Genomic DNA, 14,207 nt, shown 5'->3' with positions numbered 1-14,207 from the left:
GGCGCCTCAATTTGGCGTCATTTGTATTATGGGTTATATAGTACAAAATTGATACGTAATGTTATCACAGGCAAAGACACTGGAAAATGTAAATATATATGTATAATGTTTTTTCCAACAAATTGAAAGTGTTTTAATTTCTACAGTTAATTTTGATTTTATTTTTTTGAGACTTTTGCGAAATATATTTATATTTGTTGACTTTGTTATTAATGATTTAAACTTTGCGTTAGTTACAAACAATCGTATAAAGTGTTTATTTCTAAAAGGTCTAATTATATGAAAACGAGATAAGGAATTGAGCGTTGAAAGGGGGACCTTGATCAATAATATGCGTCGTATGTAACATTCCTGATTTGCTAATGTGCGAGTTCTTTGTTAATATATTTAAATATGGTGATGATGCCTTGATTTGCCGACCGTCTTCTTTATTTTAAATAAACACTAAAAAAAATCAAAATTTTGATAACTAAGAGAATGTATTAACTAAAATAAAATGATTACAATTCATCATTCATGGACAATAAAATTTAGTTTTTTTTAGTAACATAAACGGCATTTAACAATAAAAAATTCTGTTTTATGAAGGACTTTGGTCCAACTCCGATGTAATCTTTTGTTCAGATGAACAACATTATTTCCTCTTGGCAACAGAAGAGTAATACATGCAACGTTAAAGGTAGATGAAGGTATATCCTGACCTTTAACATGCATGCACCAATTTTGTGGACATTCGCTTTGAAGCGGTGGTTCAAAATTTCCCCTTAAATGTTTTCTGATAACGTGGTTCAACGTTCCTTTTGAAAAAGAAAGAACATATCCGATACGGGTTTTTTAACTCTCTCTGAAAGATAACAGAAAGGGCGACAGGTTACTACAGCTATAGGTAAGGTCTTACATTATAGCAAGATTATGACTATGAATTTATACAACGGGCATCAAATTATGTAATACATTAAAATTATAGAAGATTCAAGTTCCAATCTATTAAATGTGAATAGATTTAACCTCCTTCTTTACTGAAAACAACGCCATGGGACTAACCGGCTGTGGAAAGTTTGGGAAAGGATTCCTTGTTGCTATCAACATTCTCTTTTTTGTGAGTAAAACATAGTTTTGTGTTAAGGTAACAATGGTGGTAAACTATTCCTTATGACTATTATCCACTTTCGACGATATTGAATATTTTGTTGAATTTATTTGCAGGTTTCATAAACATCCGTATGCTCTACATTTTCTCTGCATTTCGCCAATCTCATAATCATACACTTTTAGGAAATCAAAATTATACATATTTGAATAAAGAACAAATTTCAAACTTAATTCTGAGGGGTGAGAATGGGGTATGTGATTGTTACAATAATATGACACTCAAAATCAAAAGTGATTTTAAAGTAGTGCAAAGTATTGAACGGACTTGAATCAAAATAACATTTATTCTTATCAAGGTATTCAAGAAATCAATGTATTTAAGGTGTAACTAGTACTTGATTAGTTTGGATAAGTGAATTAGGGGTTTTTTTTATCTAAACTAAAAAAGGATATTTTTTATCCTTCAGAAATGGTAAGCCATCCACCTGGGCCTATTCATAGTCTGCACTCTTTTTTCGAGCAATTACTGTTGATAAGTTTTATCAACTACCGGTATATAATTTTAGTATTAATGAAATCTATTTTTTATGGCATCACTGTGACTTTGTAGGTAGATCTGCATCTTATTTCGTAGGACGTTACCCTCTGAAACTCGGTGACATTCTGTTTGTTTTGTCGACATAAGAAGGAGATAAGACACAGCACATTACCTTTGAAACAGCATAAACTTGTCTGACAAATTAAATAGCAAAATTCGACAGTAAACTTCAGATCAGAGCCTTATCAGAAATTCTTTTTCAGATCACCCTCTTTGAATTTATCCATTTTTTAAATATTGAAAGCTCGAATCCTTAATCTTCGACGATGTTCTTTTTGAGTCGAAATAAGGAATCGTTCACTCGTTCAATCCGGACATGATCAAATCCATCAAATCAGGAAAATATCACTTCGTAATGCTAAAAAAGATAATTTCTTATTCCTTACTTATATTTATATAATTTTTAGCAAATGTACTGGTACGATTAAATATTTGAATATTCATTATGCAAACCCTGCTTGCGCCCGAACATTCCAAATCATTTTGATTATATTGAATCTTGCTTGTTCAAGTCATAGATATGCCTTCTTTTCTAGTGTAATGATTTTGTTAAAGCTTTACTTTTCCCATAAGCACATTTAAGGTGAGTTTGTATATAACTGTAATAGAAAATGACTAAACTTTAAGTGCTTTACTTTACTTTAATATAGAAAAAAATGAAGACGATTTAGCTTTTAAATTTAGCTACAGTTGATTTCTTCGTAAGCATATGCAATGTATAATGTAGTTTTGACCGTATCTTACTATTCTTCCTGTTTATTACAGATTCTCGGCATTGGTCTCTTTGTCCTTGGAATCCTGATGAAGGTCAATGTTTCCGCCATTAATGATGACGTCAAACCCGCGCTGAATGGCGTGACCGTTGCCAGTTACAAACTGGGAAACTTGGTGGACAGTCTGTCCATATTATTTATAGTTATAGGGGCCTTCATTCTTATTGTATCCGGTCTTGGATTGTTTGGGGCGTGTTGTGAGGTCAAATGCATGCTGGTTACTGTAAGTATAATATACAAAATGTATCGTAATCGTATATTCTAAATAAGTTAATTTAAACATATTTCTTTCTCGTTACGTTATGTAAGAGTCAGGAAATTTGATAAAATTTGCAATATTTCAATGTTGACAATTCATGTGGTCATCGTCTAGTTGTGTAACAATTGTGCTTTCTTTGCAGTATGCAGTTCTTGTCATGATACTCTTTGTGATGAAAATCGCAGCGATTGCCCTCTGGTTTACTATGAAGAGTGGGGTAAGAGACCATGTGATTTAAAAAAATGTAGGAAGTGAATTATTAGTATAACATATTGAATGGTAGATATTATCTTCTCATGGCGATGAAGTAAAGAAATATATATATATATATATATATATATATATATATATATATATATATATATATATATATATATATATTTATATATATACTGGTGTCTCATATTATCGCGGTACTTATTTTTTTCCCTAAAATAAGACATACCACGTAATCATTTTTACATGTCATTGGTGCTGTTCAAAACGCTTGTATTAGACTAGCTTTTCTGAGGAAGATCAATTTTTCAACTTACTTAGTTTATTTTGTGTGCTATTTTTAAATCACAAGTCTTATTCACCTTCAAAATTAGAGAGTTCCATTGTATCGCGGCATTAGAAATCTGGAAGCCTGGTTCAATTAAAACGGACAGTTTTTATTTTTTTAAAAATAACATATGATTCTTCGTGAAAGCAAAGTCCCTTAAACTGGATAGGGAATGAACTAAACATTTTATTGTGCTTTTAATAAGTTTTTTTTATCAGATACATTGTGGACTTTTGAACGTGCTTTCTCTCCGGAAAAATTTTTATTTGTGAGAAAAGTTTTATTTGCCGATATATTTGACAACCTTCTTTGCAATCATCCTGAAGTTCGTGCATGAACTCCTTGTGGAAAATCGCGGAAAAAAACGGGAATCCTATTTTTTGCTGTTCAAAACGCTTGTATTAGACTAGCTTTTCTGAGGAAGATCAATTTTTCAACTTACTTAGTTTATTTTGTGTGCTATTTTTAAATCACAAGTCTTATTCACCTTCAAAATTAGAGAGTTCCATTGTATCGCGGCATTAGAAATCTGGAAGCCTGGTTCAATTAAAACGGACAGTTTTTATTTTTTTAAAAATAACATATGATTCTTCGTGAAAGCAAAGTCCCTTAAACTGGTTAGGGAATGAACTAAACATTTTATTGTGCTTTTAATTAGTTTTTTTTTATCAGATATATTGTGGACTTTTGAACGTGCTTTCTCTCCGGAAAAATTTTTATTTGTGAGAAAAGTTTTATTTGCCGATATATTTGACAACCTTCTTTGCAATCATCCTGAAGTTCGTGCATGAACTCCTTGTGGAAAATCGCGGGAAAAAACGGGAATCCTATTTTTTGAACATACCGCGATACAACGGAACCCGCGATATAATGAGAAGAGAGTATATTATACATATATTACATGGCTTCGAGGGCAACATACCAGAATATTTGTCCCAAGGTGACAGGAAAGCCTGGAGTGTTACATGTATGTCGCCCGATGCCGAAGGCAGAGGGCGACATAACACTCCAGGGCTTTCCTGTCACCGAGGGGCAAATATTCTGGTATTGTCGCCCGAGAAAACATGTAATATACGTTATTAATTTTTTAAACAAATCAAACTCGGGTTATCAACATATTTATTAAATTCACAAGGCAGAGGCAAATGTTTTTAAAACATTCACGCTTGAGTTTATCACTTTTGTCGTATTTGCCGATTTTTTTTCATCAGTTAACCCTCTGACTGCGGCAGGGACATATATGTCCTTTTACCGCTGGCTGCGAGAGGGACATATATGTCCTTCACGACGTCATGAACGTAAAGTCACTTCTCCCTTTCATTTTCAATGGATTTTATATCATTTTTACTCGATTTTTACTATATAGATTGATTATATTTATTAGAAACATCAACCTTTTGTTATAGTTAATAAAAATTATTGAATTTTTTAGCAAACATTTTGAAAATACGCATAAGATACAGTTACTCGCGACGACTTGATGTCGTAAGTAATGAGTGTTAAAGCAATACGAGTTGCAATTTTCATGTTGATATTTTTTTTACGAGAATCTTATTTTCTACTAAAATGACATAAAAATATCATGGTTTTTAAATATCTTTCAGCCATATTTTTGTGTGAAAAGGCCGTTAAGAAGCTTAATTTGAGCATAACTGATTTTTTGTCGTCCTGTACAAAAATTGATTTGCTATATATTCCTGAGAAAAGAAATCTTTCCTCTGACAAAAATCTATGTTTTTTTCAAACCTTATTTATTATAAAAGTTTACATGTAAGTTACATATGCACTAGCAGCTTTTTACAGCAAAATAAAATTCTAAAAAATTCAGCTCGTATTGCGTTCACTTTATTGCGTTTATCATTTCCGAGACTCATGCAGCCTTTAATGTGGATTATATATCAGACAAATGTGAAATAAAAATAAAGACTGGTTTGAGCTGATATATATTTGTGACTTTGAGCTTCTTGCGATTCTCATGAAACGGAGTCGCACGAAAATAAGAAAGTTTAAAGTATATCATACCTATACATTTCGTTCTCCTTTTCAATTATCCCGGTTATGAGTATGAACACATCATACAAACCAAGAAAATACAAAAAATAAAAAATGAATTATTAAGTCGCCATTACCAAAAATTGAATTATTCAGTCGTCATTACCTTTCCAACCCCCCCCCCCCCCCCATCCCGGATCTTCATCAGAATAAACAATGACTAATACATGCAGTTTCTCGTAAATTGTAAGAGTACATTATAATTTTATTATTACACAAATTACCGATATCCGAATGCACACCATAATCACATTTTTAGTTTTAATCTGAATGATATGAAAGTGTTATTCCTCTGCTATAAAACAAAATGCAGAGTATGGTTTTCCATGTTGACTAGCAGTATTTGCAAGTCATCAGATCGTTTTCAGAAATATGGACTCTTTAGTGCCGTACTCGAAGTTTTCCTATCTAAGATTTTCTAAAAGTACATGTATGCATATGAAACCCTGGTAGAAGTCTGATATAAATTTTGCGAGAATCAATTGTAAGAAAGTTTTGAAGGAAATAAATGGAGAAATCGATCCATCATCGATTCTTTCTGACATAAATTTTGTCTTGTAGAAACTTTCAAACATACTAACCATATATACAAACACATGTATTATTGGATGTCGTCTTGGCCGTCATGCAATGATTTTGTGATGGTTTATTTGTACGTAGATATTCCTACCTGTACATATACTCGAACAATTATGTACAATCATCCACTTTTGATATAAAGCACAACTTTCAAAATTAATTTGAAAATTTTTGAGAAAAAGAATTGTTTTAAGAGGGGGGGGGGGGGGTCATTAATCTACGTATTCTTTTTCAGATATTACTTTAGTAAATAATTAAACGACTATCATCATTTTGACCGTATAAATTTATAAAGCACGCTAGGCACTGGATTTGGAGATCCCTTAAATACACAATAAATGCTTACAAATTCTCACTGGAAGTGTACTCATTTAATTTGTAGCAGTGGTGTTTTTAAACAATTGTCAACAAAGTAAAAACAAAATAAAGGTATTGATTTACTACGTATATAATTTATTTCTTGAAAGGTTTACTTTCACAATTGATCACATACGTTGATGTTTGAAATGTGATTAACATTTTGCAAGCAACTTCTTCAATTATATAATTGCCATATAAAGGACATCATTATTATTATTGCTAGTGCTATACCTATTATACTAGTCCAGTGCTTAACCCTAAGATTTAAAAATAATTAACGAAAATACAACTTTTAATTCGATGATAAACATCTACAAATATTTAAATTACATGTACACATGTAGTTGGAAATTAAAGTATTCCGATGTGTTTAATTACTTAGTTTTCGTAGTTTATGTTCAATATAATTTTTGAACCTAATAGAAGGGCAATGCAAGTTTTCATCATGACATCAAACGATCGTGGTGCATGAAACAGCCATAGCAAGCACACATGAACGAAAGTACAAAAGACGTAATATGGTACTTTATATTGAGCTATCAATATGTTTTTAGTCAATATTAATCTGCTTGTCCGATAAATTGCGAGATGATGATGGCCTGATATACTAAGTAGATTCAACAACGTGTCGGAAGTCGGAAGTCAAAAAACAAAAAGGTGAAGGAATCAAATTTGAAAAAGCTGTTTATTTACGATAGGCACTGTGCTTCTTCCCAAGTCAAGGGTTTCTGATCCGCTCTGCCTCTTTGTGAGAAGCGGAGCGGATCAGAAACCCTTGACTTTAAAAGATGGGCACTGTGTTCTGTTAAGGTAATGTTTGTGGCTTACGTTGGATTTTTCATTCTAAGAAAATGCACCCAAGTTACATGATATTTTATTCATATTCATAGTCTTTTTTATCAATAAATTCAAAAGATTTTGTCCGTCCCATTTTAGAACTATTAATGGTCAAATTTTTTTTTATTTTAAACTGCCGATTGAATTAAGTTGCAACATTTTATCAAAATCTACATCATATTTGGGTATTGGAGAACGTTTGGGAGTGATATATGTATATCCTAAAAATGGTCAATTATAATATTGCATTTATCATATCAATCGTTACTTGTAATTTTCAAGCAATTTCAAACAATACACTCCAAATAAGATTTGAAAATTTGGTCCGTTTCCGCTACTTTAAAGGTAAGAATGATTCAATTTTCAATTGTGCTACACGATACTTTTTTAAATAAAAAAAATATTTTTTTACTATAACCAAATATCTTAGCAAAACCAAGTTTTATTTTCTAACAACATAAAAACAGTCCGCTTTATATGTAATGACCACTGTGACTATTGAAAAACTGTTTCTTCTTGTGCTCGCGTTCTCTGTTGTAAACGGTATACTCTGACCAGTTACAATGTATTATTCACCACGTGATTTCTAAGTCAATGTAACTTGTGATTATAGTACCGCAACTCTAATTCTAGACCACTCATCACAATATTAGTTCCACCCTCCATGCATATTTATGAATCTTCTCTTCAATCAAAGGCAGACAAGTCTAAATCCCAGATATTTGCAGACCAGTAAGAGGGAAAAAAAGATTCAATTTATTGCAACGCAGTTTAAAACCATTATGACAAAAAACTTCCATTGGAATTTCACCAAACTTTTTAAAAAAGAATTAACGCAACACGAATGACGGAAAAAGGGCCCAAAATGCGGCGATCATCGCATTCATCCTTTTCTGATCTTCTTTTAATTGTAACCTATTACTGCTTTTATTAAAATTGAGAATACTGTAAGTTTATATAATTATTAAGCCTCACATGCATTTATGATCTTTTATAATTATGTATCAAACAAATGTTGCTTCTGCTTCTGGGCAACTGCAGTAAATCCAAGGATACAGTCATGAAATCTTGGAAAAATTAGTGGAAAACACACTCAAAAATTTACGGCATTGTAATCCGCACTTTGTAATAGAACGCTCACTTGTTATATTCCTTGAACTTTGAGAAAATCCCGCGTAAAAACGTCAAAAACTTATGACGTCGTTTTTAATGTCGCAGAGACGTAAAGTTTTTTGTTCAATAACGTGGCAGCCAGAGGGTTATTAAACTATCGAGTTCATCTGAATTTAGATGAACAAACCGCAGATGTTGGCCTGACATGTTTAAAATTTGCGGATCTGTTTACGTTTGCTTAGCAACTGGCTCGTTGGATTTCGAACCCGACGTAATTAATATGCAGAATTCTTGCACGCGATGGTGATATTACACTTTCGGGAGGGCAATATAACTATTTCCTGTGAAATATAACTGTTTCCGGGAGGGCAATATAACTGTTTCCGGTGTGATTCAGCAATTTTCAGGGCATAGTAATAAAATTGTTTCATTTGTGACATAACGAGAAAACTTATTCAAAAATGGTATATATATACATATATAACATATACAGCTGATAAAGGTGGCGCAGTAGTGATTATGGATTCTGGTTTTTATAAAGACCATATCATGAAAATGTTGTCAAACGTCGACTATTATCAGGAAATACCAACCAATGACGATAAAAAAACGATGCAGAAAATCAAGAATCTGTTAAAAAGACATAAAACAACATCCTGCTTAACTGAGAAAGAGGAAGACTACCTAACAGATTATGAATATAAAGAAAGTAATTTTTATGGTCTCCCAAAGATTCATAAATCAACAAAAATTAAAGATGCCATCAAAGTCCAGTGTTCTGAATACATCCGTTGTCCACATCCAGATGATATCACATTCAGACCTATTGTAGGGGGGCCTTCAGCACCTACTCAAAGACTTAGCAATTTACTTGACATTCTACTTAAACCATTGTGTACTGATGTTAAAAGCTACGTGAAAGATGACTTGGATTTTCTACGTCATTTACCTGAAAAAATTAATAAGAATAGCAAGTTCATTACTTTTGATGTCATTAATTTGTACAGCAACATTTCAAATTCTCTGGGACTTAATGCGATGGAATATTGGATCAATAGGATACCTGAAAAAATCAACAATCGGTTTTTAAAAGAATTCATTTTAGAAGCTGCAGAAATTGTATTGACTAATAATACATTTACATTCAACGAAAAACATTTTAAACAAATTAAAGGAACCGCCATGGGCACTAAAATGGCTCCAACATATGCTACCCTTACATTAGGATACCTGGAAGAGAAAATGTATAAGGAAACAAATAGATTATTTAACGAAGAGACGGAAATGTATATAACAAAACACTGGAAAAGGTACCTGGACGACTGTTTTATTGTTTGGAATTCCGGAGAAAACAATCTGTCAGTTTTTAAAAATATATTGAATGAACTTAATCCAGATATCAAATTTACAGCGGACGAAAGCCTGAATAGAATTTCATTTTTAGATATTTTGTTGACCAAACAAGACGAAGTCATTATGACGGATGTATACTACAAACCTACGGATACTCATCAGTATTTACACTTCAACTCATGTCATCCACGACATACGAAAAGAGCAATACCGTATAACCTGTCTAGACGAATATGCACAATCGTTAACGACGAGTCTGTCAAAATACAGAGATTACAGGAATTAAAAAAGTATCTAAAGAAACAAAGTTATCCGGATAAGATTATTGACGATGCTATTGAAAAAACCATGAAATTAGACAGAAAGAAGCTCCTCAATCCCGTTCAAAACAACAATAAAAAATCGAAGATATTACCACTGGTTACCACCCATAATCCCAGAAATACTAACATCGCCCCGATTGTTCACCATCTAAACGACGTCTTGAAGACTGATGAAACAATGGCCAAGATATTTGAAAAACAAAAATTTATAAACAGCAAAAGACAGCCGAAGAATCTTCGACGCATCCTTACTAAATCCAATTTCAAAGAAAAATCGGAGTTTGAAGTCACTAAATGCCAGGATTCGCGATGTGGCACTTGTCCCTATATTAAACAAGGACATCATTTCAATTTTGGTGGGAAACAGTTTATCGTTAACAACAACATGTCGTGTCAAACCAGAAATCTATTATACGTTATCACGTGCTCAGGTTGCGGGGAACTATATATTGGAGAAACGGGAAGTACCTTACGGGAAAGAATCCGAATTCACAAACAGCACATCAACCAACCGGAATACCGCAAACTAAAAGTTAGTGAACACCTTGACCTATGCGGGAAAAAATCATTCACTGTTTTTCCGTTCTATAAAATGTACAATTCTAATACTGTTGAAAGGCGTGATAAAGAAAAACATTTTATAAGAACTTTTAAACCTAAATTGAATAGCTTAATGTAACATCTGAGTATTCGAAATGTTTTATTCATGTTTTAACCGTGTTATATAATATGTTATTATTAGTATTGTGATATCTGAAAATACGGGAAAATATGACGTCATTCAGAGACTTGAAGACGCCGTTAAACTATTATGACGTCATAACAAACGTTACCATGTTAGTATTGTAAAACATCTGAAGAAAATGAAAGCGCTTATGTTTTACTCGATCTTTGTGTTTTCATTTATTTAAGTTTTATATATATATATATATATATATATATATATATATATATATATATATATATATATATATATATATATATATATATATATATATATATATATGTTATATTCAGTAGTATATACTCACTATATAACTCTATATAGACGAATAGTCAATAATTGTAATATTAGCTCGTCCGAAAAATATTGACCGGTCAATATTTTTTTGATATTAACCGGCTAGGAATAAAATCTAGAGAACATTCCCTCTATTTCAAATAATCGCCTCTGATTAGTTGATTCGTAAACGATGACGTAAATAACTCTTCGCTACTCCAAAACAAGGTGACGTCATAATAGACAGTCAGTCAAGGTAAGTAAACAACGGACACGCAATGCGACGGTTTGCTATCATAACGGATATAAAGATTTGCGAATTACTGTGAAGTAAAATCAGGTAGAACATCTGTATATTAATTCTTTCGGTCGGCGGAAAATCACCAGTGATCGTTTGATGCTGAGGATATTTTGGAAATGAACGGGAAATGCACAGAATTGAATTCGTGAATTCTTTGTTGAGCCGAGACAATTATGGCGATCTGTTTTCAATTACTTTCTTAATTTTGGTTTGTTTCTTCATATAACAAAACAAATGTTGACTGTGTTTTCGGGCAGCATTGATTATATTAGCCCCTTGGGACGAAAATATTGCCCTCCGCTTCGCGTCGGGCAATATTTCGTCCCTCGGGGGCTAATATAATCAATGTTGCCCTCAACCCCAGTCAATATTTGTATAATATATATTAAGTTAATAATATAACATGATAAAAAGTACTAATATTCATTTATATATTTGTGATTTATATTAAAGTTTGAAGACGTAGTGAAGGAAGGCATGTTGAAGTCCCTCAAAGATAATTACAAGTCAGACACTATTGACAGCAGTAATGCTGTTTCAAATGCTTGGAACTATATGTTCATGTCAGTAAGTATACTTGAAGCATGAAATCTAGTAACCAGTATATAAATAGTGCCTGTTTGGGAGGGTAACAGTTGAAATTGACACCCCGAGAAAACCATTGTCAGCCGACGCGAAGGGTGTCAATTTCAACTGTTATCCTCCCAAACAGGCACTATTTATTTTATACTGAATGTCTTAATTTTAAGAAAATTTTACTGCTTCTATATAGGAATAACGTGAATTCTACAGCGAACCGTACGCGCATAATTTTCGCGCATGTAACATTATTTATTGTTATACTTTCATGTTAAATACTGAAATCTGATTGGTTAAGACGCAGTTAATAATATTTACTATTACCCTCAGCGTTAGCAACGCACTTGGCAACGGGTAACATTAAAAAATGTTACATGCGCGAAAATTATGCGCGTACGGTTCGCTGTAGAATTCACGTTATTCCTATATAAAAGCAGTAAAATTTTCTTAAAAATTTTAAAAAAGACATTCAGTATAACAAAATAAATAGTGCCTGTTTGGGAGGATAACAGTTGAAATTGACACCCCTCGAAAACCATTGTCAACCTCCGCTTCGCGTCGGTTGACAATGGTTTTCTCGGGGTGTCAATTTCAACTGTTACCCTCCCAAACAGGCAGTATTTATATAATGTTACCTGTTGCTTAGTGCGTTGCTAACGCTGAGGGTAATAGAAAATATTATTAACTGGGTCTTAACCAATCAGATTTCAGTATTTAACATGAAAGTATAACAATATGAAATATTTTCATTCACTAGTATATCTACTGAACTAAAAACATGATTTGTAATACCATACAGCTTTCATTTATGTTTTCTAATGCTATTTACATGTTTTTATATACTCTCTATCTCTATTTTTCATTTGACTCCATCAGCTACAATGCTGTGGGGTTGTAGATATTAAAACAGACTTCGGCACCGGTACTCCCGCTTGGATTGCAGGTCTTACCCCGACTCCCGTAATCCCCAAAACATGCTGCATCGGAGCGGATTCTTCAAACTATAAGACAAACCCCAAACTTTCTACGTGTCAACCGGGCACTGCTGATTACAATATGAAGGTCTGTTACATGGCTACGTGTCCTTTAGGCGTTTGTAAAACGCGAAGATCAAATATTAAAATACGATCTCGAGCTATCATATACGACATTTTAATAAGGATAGCAATGTTGTACGTAATAAAAAATTAATAGCAATATATGTAACCATTGCAACCCCCAATGTAAAGCAATATGAGCTGTATGTTTTAGAATTTTATTTTACTGTAAAAATCTGCTAGGATTATAAATCTGCATTTAACTTTCATGATAATTAAGATTTGAAAAAAAATCATTAACTTTTGTCAGAAGCAAGATTTCTTCTCTAAGGAATATATAGCAGATCAATTTTTGTATAATAATTCAATTTTGTTCCAATTAAGGCTTCTTAATGGCTTTTCGCACAAAAATACAGCTTACAGAAATTTTAAAACCGTGATAGTTTTTGTAATTTTAGTAGAAAATAACATTTCCGTAAAAAAAAAATTCAACATAAAATTGGCAGCTCATATTGCGTTAAAATATAGTTCTTAGAAGAAAACATTAAGACGCATATACACTTTAACATTTTTTTTTGTTTAAAGGGTTGTTACGCTGCTTTAAAAGATGAGATCACGACATACGGGAACATATTTGTTGGTGTTGGTATTACCATTCTGTTAATAGAGGTAAATATATACAAACAACGTTTTGATATAGATGCACATTTCAGTCTAAATTCATTCTCTCACATTTTTGTGGGTTACAAATGCTTATGAAATTTGATAAATATCATTTTCAGTTATTGGCAGTTGTGTTTGCATTTGTAATTTGCTGCCAGACTGGAGACAAAAACCACGCTGTGTAGATTAGAGGCATGTGAATTCAAGGAAAAAAATCAGGACAGATACATGAAAATAGATATAGAGACCATTAAACTAGGATACTGATGTTGTTAGGTTTTTAATTATGATTATAAAACATGCATTTCAGTACATGATTGTACAATGAGAAAGTCACACACATATGTGTAACACATATACAGATAAACACTAAAAATGGCTAATGACACGAACAGTTGAAATTGTCATATTTTCGGGACAACCAGAGACAAAACAAAATCTTGCATCACAACTTACACTACTAGAAGAACTATAAAAGAAATACCAACTACATTTTTTTTACTGTTTACAACTAGCTAACTATCTATATATTAGATCTGACACATGAAAGATGCCTAGTATTGATTGATTGATTGATTACACCAGAGCAGTCGGTTGCATGGTCTACACAATCCCTACACTGAAATACAAAGCCGTATAAAATGTAGTTGCTATTTCTTTTATAATTTATTAAGTTGGTAGGGTAAGTTAAAAGTACTAGGTTCTGTTTTCCTTTTTCCTATGTAATTTATATCTTGTCCTGAA

The 14,207-nt window shown here is 32.4% G+C and overlaps 1 protein-coding gene across 1 annotated transcript; it reads left to right on the top strand.

Moving 5' to 3' along the window:
* The first annotated feature begins 624 nt into the window (after window positions 1–624).
* LOC128191578 (leukocyte surface antigen CD53-like) lies at window positions 625–13,795 on the top strand. Its single transcript, XM_052863709.1, has 8 exons — window positions 625–679; window positions 1,002–1,099; window positions 2,456–2,686; window positions 2,865–2,939; window positions 11,638–11,751; window positions 12,640–12,825; window positions 13,386–13,469; window positions 13,583–13,795. The coding sequence occupies exons 1-8, from the start codon at window positions 625–627 to the stop codon at window positions 13,646–13,648; spliced, it is 909 nt and encodes a 302-aa protein (XP_052719669.1). The 3' UTR covers window positions 13,649–13,795.
* The last annotated feature ends 412 nt before the right edge of the window (window positions 13,796–14,207 follow it).

This window comes from Crassostrea angulata, chromosome 7 (genome assembly GCF_025612915.1).
Source record: "Crassostrea angulata isolate pt1a10 chromosome 7, ASM2561291v2, whole genome shotgun sequence".
In the NCBI taxonomy this organism is placed as follows: Eukaryota; Metazoa; Mollusca; class Bivalvia; order Ostreida; family Ostreidae; genus Magallana; species Magallana angulata.
Note: the sequence above shows the minus strand (reverse complement) of the source record. Positions and strands in the feature narration are given on the sequence as shown.

What these genes read in the sequence shown, in the direction of transcription:
- LOC128191578 (XM_052863709.1), top strand. Translation starts at nt 625, where the DNA reads ATGAACAACATTATTTCCTCTTGGCAACAGAAGAGTAATACATGCAAC. An exon ending in CTATCAACATTCTCTTTTTT is followed by an intron (nt 1,100 to 2,455) that starts GTGAGTAAAACA and finishes TGTTTATTACAG; the next exon opens with ATTCTCGGCATTGGTCTCTT. An exon ending in TTACCATTCTGTTAATAGAG is followed by an intron (nt 13,470 to 13,582) that starts GTAAATATATAC and finishes TATCATTTTCAG; the next exon opens with TTATTGGCAGTTGTGTTTGC.